At 45.2% G+C, this 24,429-nt stretch overlaps 1 protein-coding gene across 2 annotated transcripts; it reads right to left on the bottom strand.

The window, feature by feature from the left end:
* Window positions 1–276: 276 nt before the first annotated feature.
* On the bottom strand, window positions 277–23,259 carry nek12 (NIMA-related kinase 12). Of its 2 annotated transcripts, XM_072505414.1 has the most exons (5): window positions 23,094–23,259; window positions 20,083–20,147; window positions 18,044–19,241; window positions 10,602–10,802; window positions 277–703 (listed from the first exon to the last, which is right to left on the bottom strand). In XM_072505414.1, the coding sequence occupies exons 3-5, from the start codon at window positions 19,200–19,202 to the stop codon at window positions 549–551; spliced, it is 1,515 nt and encodes a 504-aa protein (XP_072361515.1). In that variant the 5' UTR covers window positions 19,203–19,241; window positions 20,083–20,147; window positions 23,094–23,259; the 3' UTR covers window positions 277–548. The 2 variants fall into 2 exon arrangements, with proteins under 2 accessions (XP_072361515.1, XP_072361514.1); XM_072505413.1 differs by lacking the exon at window positions 20,083–20,147.
* Window positions 23,260–24,429: the final 1,170 nt, after the last annotated feature.

Raw genomic sequence — 24,429 nt, 5'->3', positions numbered from 1 at the left:
AAATATCGGGTAAAGGTATATTTTTTTGTTATAAAAGAGATAAATGAAAATTATCCCATCTCCAAATTCCTTCATAAAATAGATCAGAATGAAGAAAGTCCATTTGATCCCATCCTAATTCTAATACTAATACTAACTTTTTCCAGTACAATAGCTAGTTATTTTTCAAGTTCAGGCAGACGTCATTGGGCAATATTTGGGAGAACTGAATGCAGAGGTTAAAAAATATATTACCAAATAAAATTTACGAGAAATAATGGGAATCATCAAGTGAAGCACTGCATAAAAAATAAAATGTAATATTTCCCTTAACTTCACAACATATCAGTCACCTGGCAACCAGCTAAATGTAAAATATTGGGAAGACCAGCTCAAAATATAGAGATATTGTAGTGCTACTTACTACTACAGAAAGGCAAAAGACTGCCACAGGCAGCCAGAAACTTAAAACAATATGTACAGTGGGATGCCCTACTTCCAGGAATCAATTCAAGTAGTGCTGCTGTTTTTTGTAAAGTTCAGTTCATGCTTTGCAGTTGCACACTGGGTCATGCATTTTCTTGATCCATGTTGAAGATAATGTAACAAGTCTCCAAGTGATCAGATCCCAGCCGATGCTCGAAATGAGGTTGGAGATCCTCGGGGGTCAAACCCTTGAAAAACTGAGCAGCAACTTCATGGAAAAGCGTCTGACCAATATCATCTGTAAACAGAGAAAAATGTCCAGAATTTGGTTATAAATTGGGCTGATTCCTGTTAAAGATTAATGCAAATGGATCAACGTTCAACTCGAATACTAGCTCAAGTTCTAGCTCTAACCGTAAATGTATTAGTCATCAAAGCAAGTGTGGCAGAACTAAAGCCCCTCTTCCAATGATCAAAGTCTAGGAACAAGGTCATTTGCATAATTGCAGGCAAGATGTCATACTTGCAGGGTGCTCCAGTAGCATCTTCCACGAAGCACCAGAATCTAATGGTGCAGTGAAGACCTAGCAAAGCACCCCTCCCCCCAATAACATAATTTCACCAATCTTCTGCACCCAACAGAGCAAGCAGTCATCTTGGGGAAGGACTGACCTCATTAACACTACACTCTATATGCTTCATCCGATGCCAGTGCTTATACAGTTACATTGTATATGTTGTGTTGCCCTATTATGTATTTTCTTTTATTCCCTTTCTTCCCATGTATTTAATGATCTGTTGAGCTGATCGCAGAAAAATACCTTTTCACTATACCTCGGTACACGTGACAATAAACAAATCCAATCCAATCCAATCTGATTCCTTCCAAAATCAATTGCTTTTCCTTTGGAATCTTTCCACTGGAGCAACCTTTCCACTGGAGCAAATTGCACTGAGGCCTGAGAAGGGTGCAGTCGGTGGAATTTCCTGACGCTGCTTGGGGGCTCCCCCAACACACTCCCCTGCTGGCAAGACCACAGCAGATCTTCCAACGTCTGCCTTCCACATCAGAATTTAAAAGCAGCTTTGTAACAGCAGAAAATCCTTTATTTTAACCTATAGGCATTACCATGATGAAATTGCTCATTGTTTCTCTGCTCAAATATGATGCAGAACTCTCAGGAATTTCTATCAATGGACACAATTGCTCATTAGCTTGTTATCCTGCAACAAAAATGATTTAGGATTGCTGTATTTAACCAATAATTCCCTTTAGCCAATAGCTTTTACAATTACATAAGTACTGATCAAAAAACAGTATTAAATGAGAAAGTTCCTGATATCATTTTACACAGTGCCCCTCTTTTGAACGATGGAATTTTGGAGAAAAATTAATGTTGTTCACCAGTTGAGGTCAACTTAAAGCAAAATTCTCAAATAAGATAATAATTAGACAACTAAGGCAGAAAAAATCAAAAACAAAAACTGAGAAATACCCAATTAAAAGCCTTTTGCGACCACTACCCCCCAGTAAGGTGGAGAGAGGGGAAGAGCCATCATATTTGAAAAGAGTGTAGTTTATGAAAAGAATTTCAAAAGGAATCAAGCTATCTGGTGACATTCGTAATCTGTCAAGTATTCGCTAACGCTGCAAGCAATCAAGCTTATTATTCCAATTCTGTTGCATTTTCCATCCTCACCTACTTTTCTCACCATTTAATCATTAGTAAGAATCTTCACATTGTAGCACTCTGGAATTGCCATCCTAAATCTTTTCATCTTGCTGTTGCTTACCTAATCTTCAAATGGATCTCCTTGGTCTACTTTCAGTCGCCTCCCCTATCTATCCTACTTGCTGAGTATCCATTGCTCCTTGTAAATTTTGTTATGTGAAAGATGATAGATAACTGTGCCTTTTAATTCAGAAAAATAGATATAAATCTCTTTTCCATGTTAAAGTATGAAATATTCCTGGAACTATGTCCCCCATTATCAAATAGCTGTCTGTTCTTCTATATAAAAGTACAGTAAGTATTGTGCACCACAATTAACACAACTTTCAAAGAATACTTTGTGCCCGATATTCGGTCCAGGACATTTCATAATCATTCAAAAATAGCTTTGAATACCTTGGACACAATTACATAAAAAGAGTGTGGATTTGTCCCAATATGACAATAGGGATTTATACAGCAAAATGGTCTGATAATCTAAACAATGTTTTTCAAACTTCTGTTTCACTTCAGAAAATGTTCCCATTCCAAACAGATAATCACAGAAAAACACAAGATGTCAGTGATCACACCTAATCGTTACAACGCAAAAAGGAGGCCATTCAATCAATCGTGTCTGCACCAGCTCTCCAACTGAGGAATTCATCCTGTGCCATTCCCCCGCCTTCTCCCTGTAACTTTTCACATTCTTCCTTTTCAGATAAGCCTCATTCCCATTTGAATCCTCGATTGAACCTGCCTCCACCACAATGCAAGACAGTGCATTCCAGACTCCAACCACTTGCTGCCTGAAAAAGTTTTTCCTTACGGATGGCACAGTGGTTAGCACTGCCACCTCACAACATCAGGAACCCGGGTTCAATTCCAGCCTTGGGTGACTGTGTGAAGATTGTATGTTCTCCCCTTATCTGCGTGGGTTTCCCCCGGGTGCTCCAGTTTCCTCCCTCAGTCCAAAGATGTGCAAGTTAGGTGGATTGATTGGCTGGCTGGCAACCTGTAGATTAGTGTGAGGTGATTCATTTTGATAGGACAAATATCGAACCACGAACCCATAATCGGAACGTGCCTTTAAGCAGTATGTTCCAGGATTTGAAGAGAAATCAGACACATCAGTGACAGGTGAATATGAACCAGCTTTGGAAGAAGTTTGATTGACTAGTTGGCATCCTGTGGGATGGCCAGGGACAGAGGTCTGTCTGACAATAGTCAGTGATTGGTTCCTACATGATGTTTCAGAGAGAGAGAGAGAGAGAGAGAGCTGTACAGAAGTGATTAAATCTTGAAAGGAGAAGGAACTCTCTCTCGCTTAAGTAAAGAACTGCTTTATTGTTCTAAAACCAGTGAGTGCCTGGAACATTTTTACTATATATTTGAAGTTATCTTGAATCTACAGAGTAAGTAGACAGCCTTGCCAGAGAAATCCATCTCAAGCCTAGAAAGAAGAAGTATCAAAGTGAAAGCTTGAACTCCTGAAAGACTTTAACTGGAAACCGTCCTAGTGCATCAGAGATCCTTTCATCTGATCATTATTTTATCCCCTCTCCACCACCCTTTCTATGGTATGCGTGTGCCTGTGTACGTGTGCACATGTGTGTGTGTATGGGGCGAGTTGAGAAGGGGGGGATGGGAAAGGGGTACTCGGTAGTCAATTACATTCTTGTCTGTTTCATTACATTACTGTTAAATAATAAAAGGTTATTTGGGTTAATTTTACAAACCTGTTAACTGCAGTTTATTGGGCTCAGGAATTTTAAAAGAATATCTAATTTCACTTGTGTTGCAACTCTGCGTCATGTGGGTTTGGAATTGACCTCGCACTCGCCCAGGGTGTCCTCTCACTTATTATCTCTGATTCCACCTAATAATGTATTCTTCCATACTCTAGTGCTAAATATCCCTCCCAATAGTCTCTGATAATTCCTCCTATTTCCACGTGCCAAGTTAGTTTAAACTTTCCTAATTGCACTAGCAAATCGCCCCACAAGGAACTCAGTCCTAGCAGTATTTAAGTGCGACTATTCCAGCCTATACAAGCCTCATCTCCCCCAGAGCTGGCCCCAATCTAAAGCTCTCCTGCACCATCATTGCATCATCTCTCCAGCTACACATTCATCTGTTTTATCCTCCTATGTTTATACTCATTTAAGCGTGGCACTAGGATTAATCCGGAAACTGATATTTTTGAGGTCCTGCTTGCTAATTTCCTAGTTCCCTAGATTCTGACTGTGGAACCACGCCTCTCTTTATGTCTATGTTATTCATATTCATAGCTTCATAGAATTTACAGTGCAGAAGGAGGCCATTCGGCCCATCGAGTCTGCACCGACTCTTGGAAAGAGTACCCTACACAAGGTCAACACCTCCACCCTATCCCCATAACCCAGCAACCCCACCCAACACTAAGGGAAATTTTGGACGCTAAGGGCAATTTATCATGGCCAATCCACCTAACCTGCACATCTTTGGACTGTGGGAGGAAACCGGAGCACCCGGAGGAAACCCACCCACACACGGGGAGGATGTGCAGACTCCGCACAGACAGTGACCCAAGCCGAAATTGAACCTGGGACCCTGGAGCTGTGAAGCAATTGTGCTATCCACAATGCTACCGTGCTGCCCTGTATGTATAATACATGTATATATGTAAAATATGTATAATACATATTGATATGTATTATAACAGCTAGCTGTTCACCCTCCCCCTCAGGATGCTCTACAGCTGTTCAGTGATGTCCTTGACCCTGGCACCAGGGAGGCAACACACCATCCTGGATTCATATCTGCAACCACAGAAACACTGGTCTAATCTCCTAACTCTCTGATTACCTATCACTATTGCGCTGCTGGTCTTCCTTGTATCCCCCGGTACAGCTGAGCTACCTGTGACATGGACCTGGCTCTGGTTGCACTCCCCAAATGAGCCATCACTTTCATCTCAGTATTTAGAACTGAATACTGGTTGGAGTGGGATGCACTCAGGGGATTCCTCGATTTCCCACCAAGCACACAATGTGCACTCTAGAAGTTGGAATAGCCCTTCATTCCTTTATATATTAGTTAATAACCTTGCTACTGCTAATACACCTTTCTACTGCTAATAAACCATACTAATATTCATATACCTCACCAATACTAATGAACCTTACAAATTCTGATAATCCCTAATAATTCTCAATACACCTTACTAATACTGATAAGCTCTAATAATACTTAATACCCCTTACTAGTAATAGGGATATTTCTTTAAAAAACAGATAACACAAACCAATTTATTTACTTGTTGGAAAAGATAAATAGAAAATGCTCACCAGCCATTTGGCTAACTGCTTCCCTGTGAAGTCTTTTTCCCCAAACACGGGCTCTAAAGCCACAGAATAGCTGCTGGTGGCAGCAGATAGCCATGTTCCTCTCGTGTTGTTTTCTGGTGTTTGCCAAGTGAATTCTAACTCTCTCTGTGCTGTTTTAAGAACCACTGTTTTCTTGTCATTTCCCATGTTCACCAAATGAAGACTTGCTATTCCATGCTGTTTGAAATGTCCATCTGCTCTCACTGTTTCTTGCAGTTCGCCAAATCTAGCTTTGGAGAAAGAAAAAGCAGCAACAGTACTCACCAGTCAATAAACTCAGTTGATGCTACAATTTGCTTTTTTTCCACTCTCTCACTCCAGTGATGCTATCACACTCTTCCCGTTTTTTTCAGTGCCGCTGACTGCTTCACATTCCTCCCAGTGTCTTCCGTAACGCTGACCTGCTTTACACTCCTCCCGATCTCCTCACATTGCTGCTGACTGCTTCACATTCATCCCAGTGTCTTCCGTAACGCTAACCTGCTTTACACTCCTCCCGGTCTCTTCACAGTGCCGCTGACTGCTTCACATTCCTCCCAGTGTCTTCTGTAACGCTGACCTGCTTTACACTCCTGCCGATCTCTTCACAGTGCCGCTGACTGCTTCACATTCCTCCCAGTGTCTTCCGTGACGCTGACCTGCTTCATACTCCTTCAGGTCTCTTCAGTGAGGCTGACCTGCTTCATACTCCTCCCGGTCTCTTCACTGTGACACTGACCTGCTTCACACTCCTCCCCGTCTCTTCAAAGTGCTGCTGACCTGCTTCACACTCTCTCCAGTCTCTTCACAGTGACCCTGACCTGCTTCACACTCCTCCCAGTCTCTTCACAGTGCAGCTGACCTGCTTCACACTCTCGTCAGTCTCTTCACAGTGACCCTGACCTGCTTTACACTTCTCCTCCCAATACCTTGACAGTGATGCTGATGTGCTTTACACTCCTTCCGATCTCTTCACAGTGACACTGATCTGCATTATACTCTTCTGATCTCTTCACAGAGGCTCTGACCTGCTTCACACTTAACTGCTGAAGTTTTAAATACGTTAGCCATTTTTTAAAAAATGATACCTTGTTATCCCAGCTTTTGTGGGATTACCTATTCACAGGTGGTAGTGCTAGTTCAGCCAAGTGTCAATCTTATTAAGTATATGTCATGAATTGTAGCAGGCTATTGAACTGTAGAATGAATCCTGTCCTCACCCAGCTTCCATAAACGCATGTATTGTCCAGCAGTGTTCACATGGTGAAGTCTGTGGTGCAGTGAGTACTGTTACTGCCTCCAAGCGAGAAGCTCCAGGTTTACGTTCCACTCTAGTACTTGATGGCCAAGAAAGGTACATTCATATCATAGTTAAACAGGTTGAATATCAACTTGTAAATACTGTACGAAGTCTTACAACACCAGGTTAAAGTCCAACAGGTTTGTTTCGATGTCACTAGCTTTCGGAGCGCTGCTATTTGTCTATATATATGTTTCTGGAACATACCTCTTCATTCACCTGAGGAAGGAGCAGCGCTCCGAAAGCTAGTGATATTGAAACAAACCTGTTGGACTTTAACCTGGTGTTGCAAGACTTCGTACTGTGCTCACCCCAGTCCAACGCCGGCATCTCCACATCATGTAAATACTGTGTCAGAGATTCCTGGTCAGCCACGTGATGAAAAGAAATTGAAGCCTCTGCCATCACTATCCATAGCTTCGAGCTACAATACACACCTAAACCTGCCTCAGAAATGCAGTCTCCTAAAGGGCACCAGTTGACTGGATGGCTTGAGTGGATCAGATTGATGCCTGCGAAATTGGGTTCAATCCCCCTTCTGTTCATGTCCCACTTCAGGACTTGGATTACCATGGTTCATATTGTGGTGAAACAAGTTGATTATTGGCCTGTAAATCCCTCCAATATGCTTGATATCAGGCCAGAGCGAGAGATGTTTCCAGGTCAGCAATACTGCAGAAGGCAATGGAAAACCACTGCAATACTCTGCCAAAAATAACCATGGACCAGTCCAATGGAAGTCCATGGTTACCAGCACCCTCTTAAGGCATTATACATCAAGCGACAGTTCCAACGCGCCACAGCGAAAAACCGCACCGACCTCCTCAGAAGACAAACATGGGACACAACCGACAGAATACCCTTCGTCGTCCAGTACTTCCCCGGAGCGGAGAAACTACGTCATCTTCTTCACAGCCTTCAACACGTCATTGATGACGATGAACATCTTGCCAAGGTCATTCCCACACCCCCACTACTTGCCTTCAAACAACCGCGCAACCTCAAACGAACCATTGTTTGCAGCAAACTACCCAGTCTTCAGAACAGTGACCACGACACCACACAACCCTGCCATGGCAATCTCTGCAAGACGTGCCAGATCATCGACATGGATACCACTATTACACGTGAGAACACCACCCACCAGGTACGCGGTACATACTCGTGCGACTCGGCCAACGTTGTCTACCTCATACGCTGCAGGAAAGGATGTCCCGAAGCGTGGTACATTGGCGAGACCATGCAGACGCTGCGACAACGAATGAACGGACATCGCGCAACAATCACCAGGCAGGAATGTTCCCTTCCAGTCGGGGAACACTTCAGCAGTCAAGGGCATTCAGCCTCTGATCTCCGGGTAAGCGTTCTCCAAGGCGGCCTTCAGGACCCGCGACAACGCAGAATCGCCGAGCAGAAACTTATAGCCAAGTTCCGCACACATGAGTGCGGCCTCAACCGGGACCTGGGATTCATGTCACATTACATTCATCCCCCACCATCTGGCCTGCGAAATCCTACCAACTGTCCTGGCTTGATACAATTCACACCTCTTTAACCTGGGGTTACCCCATCTCTGGATCTGTAAAGATTTAATCACCTGCTAAAGCTCGCATCTTGGCATCTTTGAATTTGTCTATATATGTGTTTCTGGAACATACCTCTTCATTCACCTGAGGAAGGAGCAGCGCTCTGAAAGCTAGTGACATCGAAACAAACCTGTTGGACTTTAACCTGGTGTTGTAAGACTTCGTACTGTGCTCACCCCAGTCCAACGCCGGCATCTCCACATCATGGCATTATACTTGGAAGAGGAGGAAACCGAGACCTAAGACCTTTTGGTTGGTATGTTTCAGCACTACATAGTGTTGAGGGAACAAATAGGTTTAAAGTGATTTGAATCCACAGTAAGCTGGACCATATCATGGCATAATTAGATATAGGTTTTCACCCATGACTATTTAATACTACAACTCAGATGCGCAGTCATAAAGAAGGATCAAGCTTAGGTCAGGGAGAGAAGTCAATTGGAGTGCCACCGTCCGGTGGCCTTGACATCTATCATTATGAAGTGCTTGGAGAGGTTGGTCATGAGCTACATCAACTCCATACTCCCAGAATGCCTTGATGCACTGCAATTTGCATACAGCCACAACCGGTCCACAGCAGACGTAATTTCCCTGGCCCTACACTCATCCCTGGAGGTCCTTGACAACAAGGACTCCTACGTCAGATTCTTATTCATTGACTACAGCTTTCCCTTCAACACCATAATCCCAGCCAAGTTCATATCAAAACTCTAAAACCTAGGACTTGGCTCCTCCCTCTGCAACTGGATCCTCGACTTCCTGACCCATAGACCACAGTCAGTAAGGATAAACAACAACATCACCTACACGATAGTCCTTAATTACGGGACCCCACAAGGCTGCATACTTAGCCCCCTACTGTACTCCCTATACACACATGACTGTGTGGCAAAATCTGGCTCAAACTCCATCTCCAAGTTTGCTGATGACACAACTGTAGTGGGTCAGATCCCGAGCAACGATGAGTCAGATTACAGGGGGGAGATAGAGAACCTAGCGGCATGGTGTAATGACAACAATCTCTCCCTCAATGTCAGTAAAACTAAGGAGCTGGTCATTGACGCCAGGAAGCAAAGTATTGTCCACACCCCTGTCTGCATCAGTGGGGCCGAGGTGGAGATGGTTGAAATCTTCAAATCCCTAGGTGTGCACATCACCAATAATCTGTCCTGATCCACCCATGTCGACGCTACCACCAAGAAAGCACAACAGCAGCCTATACTTCCTCAGGAAACTAAGGAAATTCAGTATGTCCACATTGACTCTTACTAATTTTTACAGATGCACCATAGAAAACATCCTACCTGTCCGCATCACAGCCAGGTATGCAACTGCTCGGCCTAAGATCGTAAGAAATTACAGAGACTTGTGAACACAGCCCAGTCCATCACGCAAAACCGCCTCCCATCCATTGACTCTGTCTGCACGTCCCACTGCCTTGGTAAAAGTGGGCAGCATAATCAAAGACACCTCCCACCTGGGTTATTCTCTCTTCCAACCTCTTCCATCGGGCAAGAGATACAAATGTCTGAGAACACGCACTAACAGGTTCAAATAAGCTTCTTCCCCGCTGCTACCAGACTCCTGAATGACCCTCTTATTGTCTGAACTAATCTCTTCACACATCTTCTCTACTGAGTAATACTACACTCTGGATGCTTCACCCGATGCCTGTGTCTATGTATTTACATTGTGTATTTATGAATATCCTATGTTTATTCATGTATGGGACGATCGGTCTGGATTGTACACAGAACAATACTTTTCACTCTACCTTGGTACACGTGACAATAAATCAAATCAAGCACCTCATATTGCTTAATTGCAACTGTTAGAACCCAACAGCAGTTTGGTAGGACCATAAGTTAAGTTTTCAGTCTGTCTTCTCAGCTGATTAGCATATAACAAGGAGTCTCAAAGGAAAAATAATTAGGGTGACTGTAAGTAAGCTCATGGAGAATATTAATGTTGACTGAATTCTGCTCTGAAGTATTTGTTCTGCTTTGTTAACCCGGAGGTAAAAAAAAACACAGGGCAAAAAATAAAATCAGAAATGACCCCGGAATTCCTATTGTATAAATCTGTATTTTTTGTTAGGTCGCACAATATTCTGAAGTTTGTTCTTAAGTATTCTTATAAAGTAGTGATATAACAGCCCATGCACTAATTGACAAATGGCAGACAGTAAGCCAGAATCCATGCAGTGTCTCGTCCATCGGATAATATTTTAATATTTCAGATGCCTTCCTACCTATACACCTCTCTCGCAGAGTCTTAATGGTGGTGGACAGATTGCCTGCAGCTTCTTCTTGATTGTCTCTTTCTTCTAGAAATGCTTCGTTATTTGCCTCAACGTCCATGGCAGAGCGAGCGTTGCATACGATCTCTGCAACATCGTCCTCCCATTCCTCAAAATCATCAGGGTACTCTACAAAGTCCACCTCATCAGTGGCTACGAATCATAGATATAAACAACGATTAGGACAGGTATATAAGCTTAGTACAACTTATTCATACACTCTCAAGATGTCCAAATCATACCTTATATTATACAGTGCAATGTTATTTTAGATGACTCTAGATTCATTAAACTGTACACTTTTCAAAAAGCAAACTTAAGAATGTTGCCCCTATCTCTGAGCACACTACACCTGGCTCCAAAGTTGGTTACAAAGTTTGCAATGCTTAAAAAATTAGCAGACCAAATTATTTTAGTACCCATATCTGGACTCCAGTTGTGCTCAGTCAAGGAGTGCATGATAACTTTGTGAAGGGAATGCTGAACAATAGTGAAAAGCTGTTTCTATAGTAATTTCAATTTAGCTAAACAATGAATGAATAGTTGGGATGATGTCTTCCTAGACAGTGTTCTTTTCCAATAGTGATTATATGTACAATAAAATGCAGCGGGTGAGTTTTTTTTCCTCAAAAGATAGGTAACTAAATATTTTACAGCTACTATCTATTTAATTTCCTCAATTATTTAAATTTAGCTTCTCACTCTTTTACATTAATTACTCTGTTGTAAAACCATTTCTGGGAGGAATGCATGTGTGTGTGCGTGTGTTGTGGGGGATTGCTTTTGAAATGTGTGAATAGAAAGTATCTGCTTACCCTCTTTGCAAGGATTGCAGAGCAATGTAGTACCTTGTTGGTATAGCTTGGCTACCATGCACATCACAAATCAAATTTCCAGTTTGGGTAACATTTTGGAAGTCAACCACTAACCTTTACACTCTAATAAATAATCCTCAGATACATTCCTTCAGATTGTATTGTTCTTTTTGTTTTATTACTCCTCCATTTCCCAATAGACTGCTCTACTGATGTCATCATTGGTAAATCTCAGAATAATAATAATAATAATAATCTTTGTCACACTAGGCTTACATTGCAATGAAGTTACTGTGAAAAGCCCCTAGTCGCCACATTCCGGCACCTATTCGGGTGCACAGAGGGAGAACTCAGAAAGCCCAGATTACTTAACAGCACGTCTTTCAGGACTTGTGGGAGGAAACCGGAGCACCCGGAGGAAATCCACACAGATACGGGGAGAATGTGCAGACTCTGCACAGACAGTGACCCAAGCCGGGAATCGAACCTGGGACCCTGGAACTGTGAAGCCACAGTGCTATCCACTGTGCTACCGTGCTGCCCCAGTAGTAGCAATTATAGTAGCAATGCAACATAAAGTAAAAATGTCTGATGCAGGATAGGGCTTAGTATCCTCGGAGTACAATGCATTGAAAGTGGTGGCATGGACTTGCAGTGCGGCGGCATGGAGTGACGGCCGCATCTCGGGAGGCTCCCGCGCAGGCTCCAGCACTTCGGGCTTAACTGCCCCATCGAAGGGAAACTTTTTATTTTAAAAGAAAGAAACAAAAATCGGATGTCCTCAGCAGAAAAATTGGCCGTGGAGTTTGGGGCCCGAGCACTGTGGAGAGGGAGCAGAGGTGCTGATATGTGTAGGTCAGGCAAGTTCAAGCGGGGCACAAGCCGGGCTGGTGGGGAGCTCAGATCCAGGCAGCCAGATCAGGAACACCAAGTTCACCAACCTCCCCGAGAGAAAGAGAAGAAAAGTATCTAAGTAAACTAAAGAAGACTTCGGTGGTGACATGCGCGGGTTGGTCGCGTTTTCAGCAGCTCCCACCACTAACGGACTTTTCAAGGACTTTTGATGGCCCCTTTTCGACGCAAAACGGCAGGCAATCGGCACTAGAAGGCTCCCCACAGCAGTTTATGGAGAGGACCAGGAGCAGGACGGCCAAACAAACGACCAGCGAGAAGCGGCAGGAACGGGCGCGGGATCAGAAAATGGCTGCCGGCTTGGATCAGGCAGTGTGCGCCCAGTGGTTGCGGGAACAGCAGGAGTTTCTTAGAAGCTGCTTTGCTGACCTGAAAACAGAGATGCTGGCCCCAATGAAAGCCTCTATGGAGAAAACAGTTGAGACCCAGAAAATGCAGGAGAAGGCGATCAAGGAGATTGAGAAAAAGGTCTCGGATAATGAAGACGAGATACTGGGCCTGGCCATCAAGGTGGAGGCACACGACGCTCTACACAAGAGGTGGCAGGAGAGGCTGGAAGACCTTGAAAACAGGTCCAGGAGGCAGAACCTGCGCATTCTGGGCCTGCCTGTGGGTGTGGAGGGGTCGGACGCGAGCGCATTCGTGACCACGTTATTGGGGTCCCTGATGGGGCCAGAAGCATTACCTCGGCCTCTGGAACTGGATGGGGCGCACAGAGTCCTTGCAAGGAAGCTCAAAACAAATGAACCGCCGAGAGCCATGGTCCTACGGTTCCACCGCTTCTCAGATAAGGAACGAGTTCTGCGATGGGCTAAAAAGGAGCGGAGCAGCAGGTGGGAGAACAACGTAATCCACATCTACCAAGACCTGGGAGCAGAACTGGTCAAGAGGCGCACTGGATTCAACCGGGCTAAGGCGGCTCTCCACAGCAAAGGGGTGAGGTTCGGGCTGCCTCATCCGGCGAGGCTGTGGGTAATGTATCAAGATCGCGACCATTACTTTGATACACCAGATGAGGCGTGGAATTTCATTAAGCAAGAAAAGTTGGACTCTAACTAAAGGACAGCCACACTGGGACGTTACTCTGGTGGGCATGGTAATTGCCGAGTAGCCGGAGGCAGCAACATTATGTTGCCTCCTCTTATTTTTGTTTGTTCCATGTTTCTTCGGCCATGTTTTCGGTTTTTGTAGAACTCGGCCGCAGAGGGAGGAGGGGGGCCCTACATGTGAGGCTGCTCTCCTGGCAGTTGGGGCCGTGTCTTTGATGGGACCAGGTTTGCGCCCGGGGTTAGCTGTTTGTTTCGCTGGGGTGAGGGGGCGGAAAATGTTCTTTGGGGGCCGTTGAAACTGATAAGTTGGGCTTTCCATGGGGCGGGGGGGGGGGGGGGGGGAAGCCTGCAAAATGAGGCATCTGAGTAATCGGAGACAGAGGCGGGAGCGGCCAGGGTCAGCTGACTCACGGAAGCGTAATGGGGGAGAGCCAGTGTCAAGCAGGTGTTGAAGTGGGGGTTTGAGATCACGGGGTTGCTGGGGGGATTGGGGGGGGGAGAATGCTGCTTGGCTGACAGAAAAGGTGCCAACTTAGGGGAACAGAGGGAGGGGGGGGGGGGCTAGCCCCCCATCCAGGCTGATTACGTGGAATGTGCGGGGCCTGAATGGGCCAGTCAAGAGGGCTCACGTGTTCTCGCACTTAAAAGGGCTAAAGGCAGACGTAGCCATGCTACAGGAGACGCACCTAAAACGTGCAGACCAAACAAGGTTGAGAAAAGGGTGGGTGGGCCAGGTGTTCCATTTGGGGCTGGATTCAAAGACCAGAGGAGTAGCTAGATGTGGGGCTGCTGGCAGACGTCGAAGTTTGTGGGCGGATAAGGAGGAACATCAAGAATTACCTGGAAACTAATGATACGGGGAGGTAGCGGCATCCAGGGAGTTGATCTCTATCAGGTCTCAGAGAGAAGAAAGAGCGGAGGGAGAAAGGCTAGTCGGGGAGATACTCAGAGTAGACAGGTGCGACTGAAAGAGCGCCAGAGACTGCAGGCGGAATTCAACCTGCTGACCACTGGGAAGGCGGTAGCACAGCTGAGGAAGGCCAAAGGGGCTGTCTACGAATACGGGGAGAAAGCGTGTAGAATACTGGCGCACCAACTTCGCAAGAGGGAGGCGGCCAAGGAAATTGGGGAAGTACGGGATAAGGAGGGCAACACGGACATAGACCCAGAGGGGGTGAACAAAGTCTATAGGGCGTTTTACGGTACATTGTATAGGTTAGAGCCCCTGCTTGGGGGGGGGGGGGGGGGGTGAAGCAATTCATGGACCAACTGAGGTTCCCAAAGGTGGAAGAGGTTCAGGTGGAGGGACTGGGGGCCCCGATAGAGCTGGAGGAGATGGCAAAGAGTTTAGGAGACATGCAGTCGGGCAAAGCCCCAGGGCCGGACGGCTACCCTGTAGAATGCTACAAGACATTTTTGGAACTGCTGTGCCCACTCCTGCTAAGGACCTTCAATGAGGCCAAAGAGAGAGGGACCTTCCCCCCAACAATGTCACAGGCTTCGATTTCACTCATCCTCAAACAAGAGAAAGATCCGCTACAGTGTGGATCTTATAGACCGATATCGCTCCTGAATGTAGACGCCAAACTGCTGGCCAAGATCTTAGCTGATAGTATTGAGGACTGTGTTCCTGAGGTGATGGGGAGGATCAGACAGGCTTCGTCAAGGGAAGACAATTGAACTCCAACGCACGGAGGCTCCTAAACATCATCATGATGCCTTCAGAGGGAGGGGAGGCAGAAGTGGTGGCGGCAATGGACGCGGAGAAAGCCTTTGACCGGGTGGATTGGGAGTACCTGTGGGAAGCGCTAAGTAGGTTTGGATTCGGTGAGGTGTTCATTGGTTGGGTCCAGATACTCTACCAGGCCACAGTAGCAAGTATGTGCACGATCAGGGTGAGGCTCCACCAGGGGACAAGGCAGGGGTGTCCCCTCTCCCCGTTATTATTTGCCTTGCGATAGAGCCGCTGGCTATAGCACTGCGGACTTCAAAGAACTGGCGGGGGTTGGTTCGCGCGCGGGGGGATCGGGTCTCGCTTTATGCGGATGGTCAGCTCCTGTATATTTCGGACCCACTAGAGGGGATGGGGGACGTCATGCAGATTCTGAGGGGCTTTGGCAATTTCTCAGGGTACAAACTAAACGAGAAGAAAAGCGAGATGTACGTGATCCAAGCTAAGGGGCAGGTAAAGGGACTGGGAGAGCTTCCACTGAAACTGGTCGAGAAGAGCTTTCGGTACCTAGGGATACAGGTGGCTCGAAAGTACGATGCCCTCCACAAGCTTAATCAATCTCGGCTGGTAGAGCAGATGGAGGGGGACATCAAAAGGTGGGACATGCTCCCGCTATCTCTAGCGGGGAGGGTGCAGACCGTTAAGTTGACGGTCCACCCCAGATTTCTGTTTGTCTTCCAGTGCCTTCCCATCTTCATCCCTAAGTCCTTCTTTAAGCGGGATCATCTCGGGATTCGTATGGGCAAATAAGACCCCGCGAGTAAAGAAACTGTACTTGGAGCGCAGTCGGGGTGGGGGGAGGGGGGCTGGCGCAGCCGAACTTTTGCAGCTACTATTGGGCGGCTAACATAGCCATGATTAGGAAATGGGTATTGGGGGAGGGGTCGACGTGGGAGCAGTTAGAGGCGGCCTCATGTAAAGGTACCAGCCTAGGGGCACTTGCAACGGCACCTCTGCCGTTCTCGCCGGCCCGCTACTCCTCTAGTCCGGTGGTGGTGGCGGCATTAAAGATCTGGGGTCAGTTGAGAAGGCACAAGGGGGTGGTGGGAGCCTCAGTCTGCACCCCGATACGCAACAATCACAGATTTGTCCCGGGCAGGATAGACAGAGGGTTTCAAAGCTGGCATAGGGCAAGCATTAAAAGGATGGGGGACCTGTTCATGGACGGGATCTTCCCCAGCCTGAAAACGCTGGAGGAGAAATTCAGTTTGCCCCCTGGAAACGCTTTCAGATACCGTCAGGTACTCGCCTTTCTGAAAAAGCAGGTGGTATCATTTCCGCTGCCACCCCCATGCAGGATACAGGATCGGGTGGTCTCCAGCACCTGGGTAGGGGAGGGGAAGGTTTTGGACATTTACTGGGAACTTCAGGAGGCGGAGGAAGCCCTAGTGGAGGAGCTTAAGGGCAAATGGGAGGAGGAGCTAGGTGGGGAGCTGGATGCGGGCCTGTGGGTGGACGCCCTAAACAGGGTCAATTCCTCCTCATCATGTGCCAGGCTTAGCTTAATCCAGTTTAAGGTGGTCCACCGGGCACACAGGACGACAACCAGGATGAGCAAGCTCTTTGGGGTTGAGGATAAATGTGCGAGGTGTGCGGGAAGCCCTGCAGATCATGTCCATATGTTCTGAGCATGCCCGGCTCTGAAGGGATTCTGGCAGGGATTTGCTAAGGCAATGTCCAAGATCTTAGGCACGCGGGTGGCACTGAGTCCAGAGATAGCGATCTTTGGTGTGTCAAGACGATACGTTCAGGAAGCAAAAGAGGCCGACGTATTGGCCTTTGCATCCCTGGTAGCCCAGAGACGGATGCTTTTAATGTGGAGGGACTCGAAGCGCCCGAGTGTAGAGACCTGGGTTAGTGACATGGCTGGATTTCTCGGTCTTGAGAAAATAAAGTTTGCCCTGAGAGGGCCAATGGCGGGGTTCTCTCGGAGGTGGCAGCGGTTCCTCGACTTTCTAGGAGAGCAGTAAAGGTCAGCAGCGGCAACATCCCGGGGGGGGGGGGGGCGGTAATCGTTACATTGTATTGTTTCTTTCTTTGTACATATGGTTAACATTTTTTTGTTGCTCTTTGTTCTGTTAATTGGTGCGTACGGTTATGCAAAAACTATGTTTTTTGACAAATAATTGAATAAATTGTGCCTTCTTGACTGACCTCAACAGTTCAACCATCCAGAAGCCAAGCATTACCCCAATCATATGGAGAGACATCAGCTACACAACAGCAGTTCTATAATTTGGGGAAAGTATGATGACTTCAAAGATTTTCACATAGAATTGACCAGTTGTTGTCATGTGGATAGAACCAGCCATCATCTTGCACTGAACAAGATTTCAAAAATAGCAATAAAATGAACCAACAATTTATATGGTGCTGTTATTTAAGGGATGAATATTGACCAGAATACCAAGTGACGGTAAATAAAATTGCAGAAATGTAGATTTTAGAATTTAAACAAGACATTAAGTATTACAATATGAAAGACATCAATATCATTTGTACTAGGATTTCGGGGAAGCATAATGGTGTGAAGTGTTCAAATTTAAGCAGCGGTAATATGAAAGCACACACGATACGTGTTTTTAGAAGTAATCCTTCCTAACTTGGATTTCAACAGAGACAATACTTATCATCTGTAAATGAGAAAGTGCTACATATATGTGTTATAAAATTTCTGACAGATTTGTCAAATCTCACTGATGACTGTTGTGGTGAGAATATTCAGAGTCAATAAATTAAGAATATTACTGAGAAATGAATTTGATCAATAAGAAAAAGTACTGGTAATATTTGCTGCGGCAATTTTCTAAAGTACATACACTGGAAGTATGGTTATATTAGGGGTTAAACAAAAAGTATTAAAATTGATTCTAAATACCAAACTACCTTCTGTCTCTTCAGCGGTCTCAACACTTGAAGGTGGCACTGATATTTCATCCTCCTCTGCATGCTCTTCTACTGAGGACAAACTATCCTGATCAAAATCGTCCGAGTAATTACATCTATCTCCTTCATCAGTGGGCCCCATATTTTCACACATCTCGGAGGCCATCTCTTCTACATTTCTATCACTAAGACGATGTGACGTTGAGACTACTTTGATGCTCTCAGGACACATGCCCTCTGCAGAGTGATCCAGAGATTCATGGTGGGCATCAGTGATCTCATCACTCTCCTTCTTAGCCAAGTGCAGATGTTTTACAGAATGATATTTTGTAAGCTGGGATTCCTGATCTCTGATGAAGAACTTGAGGTGTTCTTGGACACAAGATATTTTGAGGATAGTGCTGGCACTGGGTCTTTCTTCAGGGCATTTGTTGAGAATCCTTTTGATCAAGTTTTGCAGGTTTTCAGAGTAGCTCTTGGGTACACAGGCATACTCTCCCTTTACAATTTTATAAAATAAGCTCAAAAGGTTCCTTGCATGAAAAGCAGGTTCCAAAGCACAAAGTTCAAATAAAAGGCAACCAAGCGCCCAAATATCAGACTTGGAGCTGTAGGGGATATCTTGACAGAGTTCAGGGCTCAAATAGCATGGTGTACCAACACAGGTATTTGCCATATCCAAAGTGTGGGTCATCACTTTCGAAATTCCAAAATCTCCAAGTTTAACTGTGCCTTTCTTTGTAAGAAAGACATTGGATGTTTTAATATCTCGATGAAGAATCTTCAGGGAATGAATGTACTGAATGGCCATAACTAATTGAACAAACCACTGCATAATATCCTTCTCCACAAAGAACCCCTTCGCTTTTTGAGACTGGATTAGGTCATCCAAAGTGCCACCATCACAATAATCTTGCACAATGAAGACATGCTCTTCTTGGTCAATGAAGTACTCATGACAAGTGACAATGTGAGGATGTTTGAGTCTGGTCAAAATGGTTGCTTCCTGCATTACAGCTTCTTTGGTTCTCGTCTTAAGTGAGGAATCAATCTTTATTCTTTTAACAGCATATAACCTTTTTGTTTCTACATTATTCATTAAGAGGACCTCCGCACTTGCACCCCTTCCAATTGTCATAACTCTCTCATACTTCTCCATGTTACGTTGTTCAGTTACAGTTGAGGTCTTGAGGTCACTCTATATATGCACATAAAGATACATAACAAAAAATTGTAATTTCTGCTCAGTTTACATAACCAAACAGTTTAAAAACAGTAATTTATGATCATTAATTAATTGACAAGAATTATTTATGTGGCAGACCAACAGTGAAATGCCATTGAAATGTTGGGCACAGACCACTATTTGTGATTCTCTATATGCATGGTGCTAGTGTTTATGAAAAGGCTGAAAGGTTAATACTCTTTTGGAGGGAGAGAAAAGGAAAGAAATGTTCAATCTTTACATAGGTCATCTCAATAAATGCTACAAATGTATTTATAATTTTCTCTACTGAAGATTTTTTAAAGAACAAAAGTGCAAATTGCTGGTATTCATCATATCATATTTCCCAGTCAGAGATAACAAACGTTGCAAAAAATTTAAATGGCAAATCTTAGTGATTGGAAGAATATAAGGTCTGAAACTCAGCTTGGGGAGAACAGTAAGGGTACCAATTGTCTGCTCTAGCTTGTGGTAATGGTCAGAGAAGGCTAGCAATAGTCTCCTCCAGCCTGTGGCAGCAGTTAGCAAAGGATAGCAATTGGACCACGAGTCGGTTTCCAGGCAGAAAGCAGAGAGTGGGACTAAAGGGTAGATATTCAGAGTGGCAGAAGTTGGGAAGTGGTACTCCACAAGAATCAGTGCCGGGACCACTGCTATTCAAAATTTATATTAGCAATTTGGACTCTGGAATCAAAAACACAACTCTTAAATTAACAGTTAATATCAAATTGGGCAGAGGACTGAAATAAATTACAGGGGAATATTAACAAACATGTAGAATGAGGAAATACTTGGCAAATTAAAAGCAAATTACTGTGGATGCTGGAATCTGAAACCAAAAGAGAAAATGCTGGCAAATCTCAGCAGGTCTGGCAGCATCTGTAAGGAGAGAAAATTGGCAAATTAAGTTCAATACAGATAAATTGAAGATAATGCATTTTGATAGGAAGAATAGAGAGGTCACTTATTAATTGGAAGGTGCGAGTCGAGGTGGGAAAGAGGAACAAAGGAATCTTAAGAGTTCAAACATACCAGTCACTAAAAGGTGTGATATAGGTTAGTAAACCAAGCACTGGAGGTTATTTGTAGAGGGGTAAAAGTGAAACGGAACAAAGTTATGCTAAACTTGTATCGAACCTTGGTTGGACCATACTTAAATGTAACATGCGCTGTTCTGGTCGCCATATTATAAAAAGGAAATAGAGGTACCACAAAAGATGCAGAGATGTACAAAGACAATACAAGAAACGAATAAGTATGCATATCAGGAAAGGATTGACAGGTTCATTTTCTTCTCTCTTGAAAAAGGGCGACTGAGGACGGCCTAATAATGGTCTTAAGGTTATGAAAAGGTTTGATAGAGTGAATGCAAAGAGCAGGTTTCCTCTATTAGTGAAGAGCAAACTTCCTCAATATAAGTCAAAAGTCCTCAATATAAAATAGTCACCAAGAAATTAAAAAAGACCTGCATTCATGTGGCACATTTCATGACCACCAGATGTCTCAAAGTCCGTTACAGCCCATGAAGTACTTCTTGAAGTGTATTCACTGTTGCAAAGCAGTAAATGTGGACGCCTATATACAGACAGTGTGCTCCCACGAACAGTAATGTGATAATGACCAAATAATCTGCTTTTGTGATGATGTTTAAGAGATAAATATTGCCCAGAACACCAGGGACAACACCGCTGCTCTTCTTTGAAATATTGTCGCATCCACCCGAGGAGGCAGCTCACCATTTTGTCTGAAACGTTGTCAGAACCTCCAATAGTCCAGCACTCCCCCAGCACTGAATTGGAGTGCAGCCTTTACTTTTTCACTCAAGCCTTGGGACTTGAACCCAGAGCCTTGTGGTTCAGAGGTGAGTACTGCCAACTGAGTCACTGCTGACACAGTCACCAAGAAATGGAATATGGAATGCAGAAGTAATTTCTTTATCCAATGAGTGTATCCAATAAGAATGTGGGACTTGCTACCACAGGGAGTGGTTTAAGTGATTAGTTTGGATAAATTTAACAGGAATCTAGACATGCATGGTAAGGAAATAAATGTTTACGATGGTAAATGTAGATGAGAATAGTGCTTAGACCAAATGGCCTATGGGTGCACGGTATACCCTATGTAGTTTGTTCCAACCTGCTGCAGCATTCAACAACAACATTTTCATATAGTGCCTTCAACATGATAAAACATCCCAAAGTATTATAAATCAAAATATGACACCAAGCCGCAACAGGAGAGATTAGGTCAGATATTAAAGCCTTAATCAACGAGGTAGGTTTTAAGGAATTTTTCAACGAGGAACCCGAGGTAGTGGCAGAGGTGCAAGGACAAATTCTGGAGCTTGGGCCCTGTGGTGGAGGAATCAAGTGCAGAAGAGGCCAGAATTGTCCAGCTGTTGGAGATTACACAGATAGGGAGGACGGAGAGATTGGAAAGCAATACAAATTTCAAAAACAAGACGTTGCTCGACTGGGAGTTAAAGTTGTGTAGCCACCTAAAATGGCTGATTCCCTATTAATTTGGCCAAAACCCGATTTAAAATGGCTAACCGAAAAGGCTGATGGGAAAAACAGCCAACAGGACACAAACGGACAGCTGCAGACAGAATAGCGTATTCGGCTCTGGGGAAGTCGGCCAAGATCGATACTCAAGACTATTAGCAGCACATCAACCCAGACATCTGCAGTTTAATCGGCTATCCCCGGGAACAATTGCAACATATTATCAATTGAATGCCGGGACAGACCTGTCAGCGCCTGCAGTGGCCGAAACAAAGACAGGTGAACTACCACCCCCCGATCGAGGAATCGCCCCATTATTGGAGCATATCGAACCCAGTGATGGGGAACAAGTCCAATCACTTGGGACTCAGGGTCAAGGGCCGCCCCGAGAGGCGGGAAGCCCCTGGGCCCTATAAAGTGAGAGGCCAAGTTCAGAGCTCTCTCTCCCTTCTTCTCCTGCTCGCGACCTTCACAAGAACATTGACCAGAAACTGTAAGTTTGACTCCAGCGATCGCTACCCGATAAAGACTCCTAGCCATCGACCCGTATCAGCCTTTTGAATCCCGCGGGCCAGATCCGATTCGATAAGCCATTCGTTTCCCTGACCTGGTGGGCCCTTCCTAAAGTTAAGTATTGGCCAGTAGTGGTAGGTTTCGATATAGATAGTAGGATTATTGTGTAAGCATTAATTGTTGTATATAATAAATGACCGTTGATTTCAATCTTATTAAGCGGTGTGCTGACTTATTAATCATAACTCGAGCTTGAACCACGTGGCGGTATCAGAAAGATACCTGGCGACTCGTGAGCAAAGGTGACATAATCAGAGGTAATAAAACAAAGGCTAAAAAGAGCAACAGTTGGTCAGAAAGCGCAGGGGTGACGGGGAACAGGAGTGGGGCTTGGTGCAAACGAAGACACGGGCAACAGAGTTCGAGATCACCTCAAGTTAAGAGAGTAGAATGTGGGAGACCAGCCGGAGCAGTCCAATCTAGAGGTGACCAAGGCACAACAGTGGGTGTCAGCAGCAGTAGGTGGGCCAGGACAGGGGTGAAGTCTGGGGCTGCTGTGAGAAAATAGGCGATCTTACCGATGGCGCGAATGGGGGGGGGGGGGGGGGGAGGCTAACGCTCGCCTTGGGATTTAACTGTGACACCAAGATTGTGGACAGGCTGGGTTAATGTCAGACTGTTGCCAGAGAGAGAAGGCTGGAAGTTGGCGACTGGTGGACAGAGTTTGGAGCGATGGCGCGGGCAGTCTGCAGGGGCCGAGAATCACGGGCTAGCCTTGATAGCCGAGCAAAGGTAGAGTCAGACTTGCCTCCTGATGCAGTTCTCGTCCTGGGCCGGCTCCAGCCTCCACTCGCTCGGTTCCAGGGGAGGCCTGCCCCACTGCCCCGGCACTCACTCTCCCTATTTCCCCGTTGTTAGGCCAGCCAGCTCTCTCTTTCTGCCGGGTCGATTGCACCTGTTCAGCTGTTTCCGGCGTCGCCTGGTCTCTCGGGAAGTGACGTACCGCTCACCTGTCGAGGTGAAGCTTGGCAGCCAACCAGCGGGAGCGCTGTTAGCGACTTCGGAAGGGCAGAAGTCACCAGATAACCACCAGGGTAGAAAAATAGAATTCACAGTGCAGGAGGCCGCCATTCGGCCCATCGAGTCTGCACCGGCCCTCGGAAAGGGCACCCTACTTAAGCCCACACCTCTACCTAGCCATTTTGGACTTCAAGGGAAAATTTAGAATGGCCAATTCACCTAACCTGCACATCTTTGGACTGTGGGAGGAAACCCACGCAGACACTGGGAGAACGTGCAGACTCCACACACACACTGACCCAAACAGGAATCGAACCCAGGTCCCTGGTGCTGTGAAACAACTGTGCTACCCTGGGTAAATGGGCAGCAGTACATCCAAACCCGAACCAACTCTCAATGTATCCCCTTGTTGCATTGCCAAGCGATTGTCGGCTGTTCATGCTTAAATTTCCTTCCCTACCTCCACGAGTCACCTTTTATTGGGCATCCATTTTCAATCTGTAAGACAATATTCAAACCCCAATATCTATTTTGCCATATTTTTTCCATTTCTGTAACCCCTGTTAAATTTAATTGAAGATCTGTTGCTCCACAAATTTTCACCACGCCCTGGAAGATTTTACTGAACTGTCACATTGTACTACACTGAACTAGCTTTTTCCTGGAGCTCTGATGAAAGATCAATGGTAGCTGGTTTGACAGTACAGATTTGTTATAGCATTTCTTAATCTCCTTGCTTCCTAGATCATTGCCGGTTTTGTACACTACCATGCCCAATTTATTACTACAACATTTTCTTCTTAACCTAAAAGGTTTATGTTACCTTATTTAATACTGTCTAAACCAGGACTTGCCCTTAAAAATTTATATAGCTACAGAAACAATAAAAATAGTACTAGACAGTCAGTGACAAAGTGTATTGAGGCTAGGATTTGTAATACTATGTACACTGAGCTGTGTGACAGGAAACAAAAGGGTCAATGGATGCCTTTGTGAATGGAAATTTCTTTCAAGTGATGTTCCACAGGGCTTGGTGTTGGGACTCTTGTGTTATACATGTAGCCACCTGAGTTGGCCAAGTCCCGATTCAAAATGGAGAACAGCAAAGGCTGAAGGGAAATTCA

This window comes from Scyliorhinus torazame, chromosome 5 (genome assembly GCF_047496885.1).
Source record: "Scyliorhinus torazame isolate Kashiwa2021f chromosome 5, sScyTor2.1, whole genome shotgun sequence".
NCBI lineage: Eukaryota > Metazoa > Chordata > Chondrichthyes > Carcharhiniformes > Scyliorhinidae > Scyliorhinus > Scyliorhinus torazame.
The sequence above is the reverse complement of the archived record's forward strand: the minus strand, read 5'-3'. Positions and strand labels throughout refer to the sequence as shown.

Excerpts from the sequence above, each read along its gene's own strand:
- nek12 (XM_072505414.1), bottom strand. The coding sequence starts at position 19,202 with ATGGAGAAGTATGAGAGAGTTATGACAATTGGAAGGGGTGCAAGTGCG. Across the intron at positions 10,803-18,043 it reads GACCGCTGAAGAGACAGAAG|CCACTGATGAGGTGGACTTT; the intron begins GTAGTTTGGTAT and ends TATGATTCGTAG. Across the intron at positions 704-10,601 it reads TCTGCGAGAGAGGTGTATAG|ATGATATTGGTCAGACGCTT; the intron begins GTAGGAAGGCAT and ends CTCTGTTTACAG.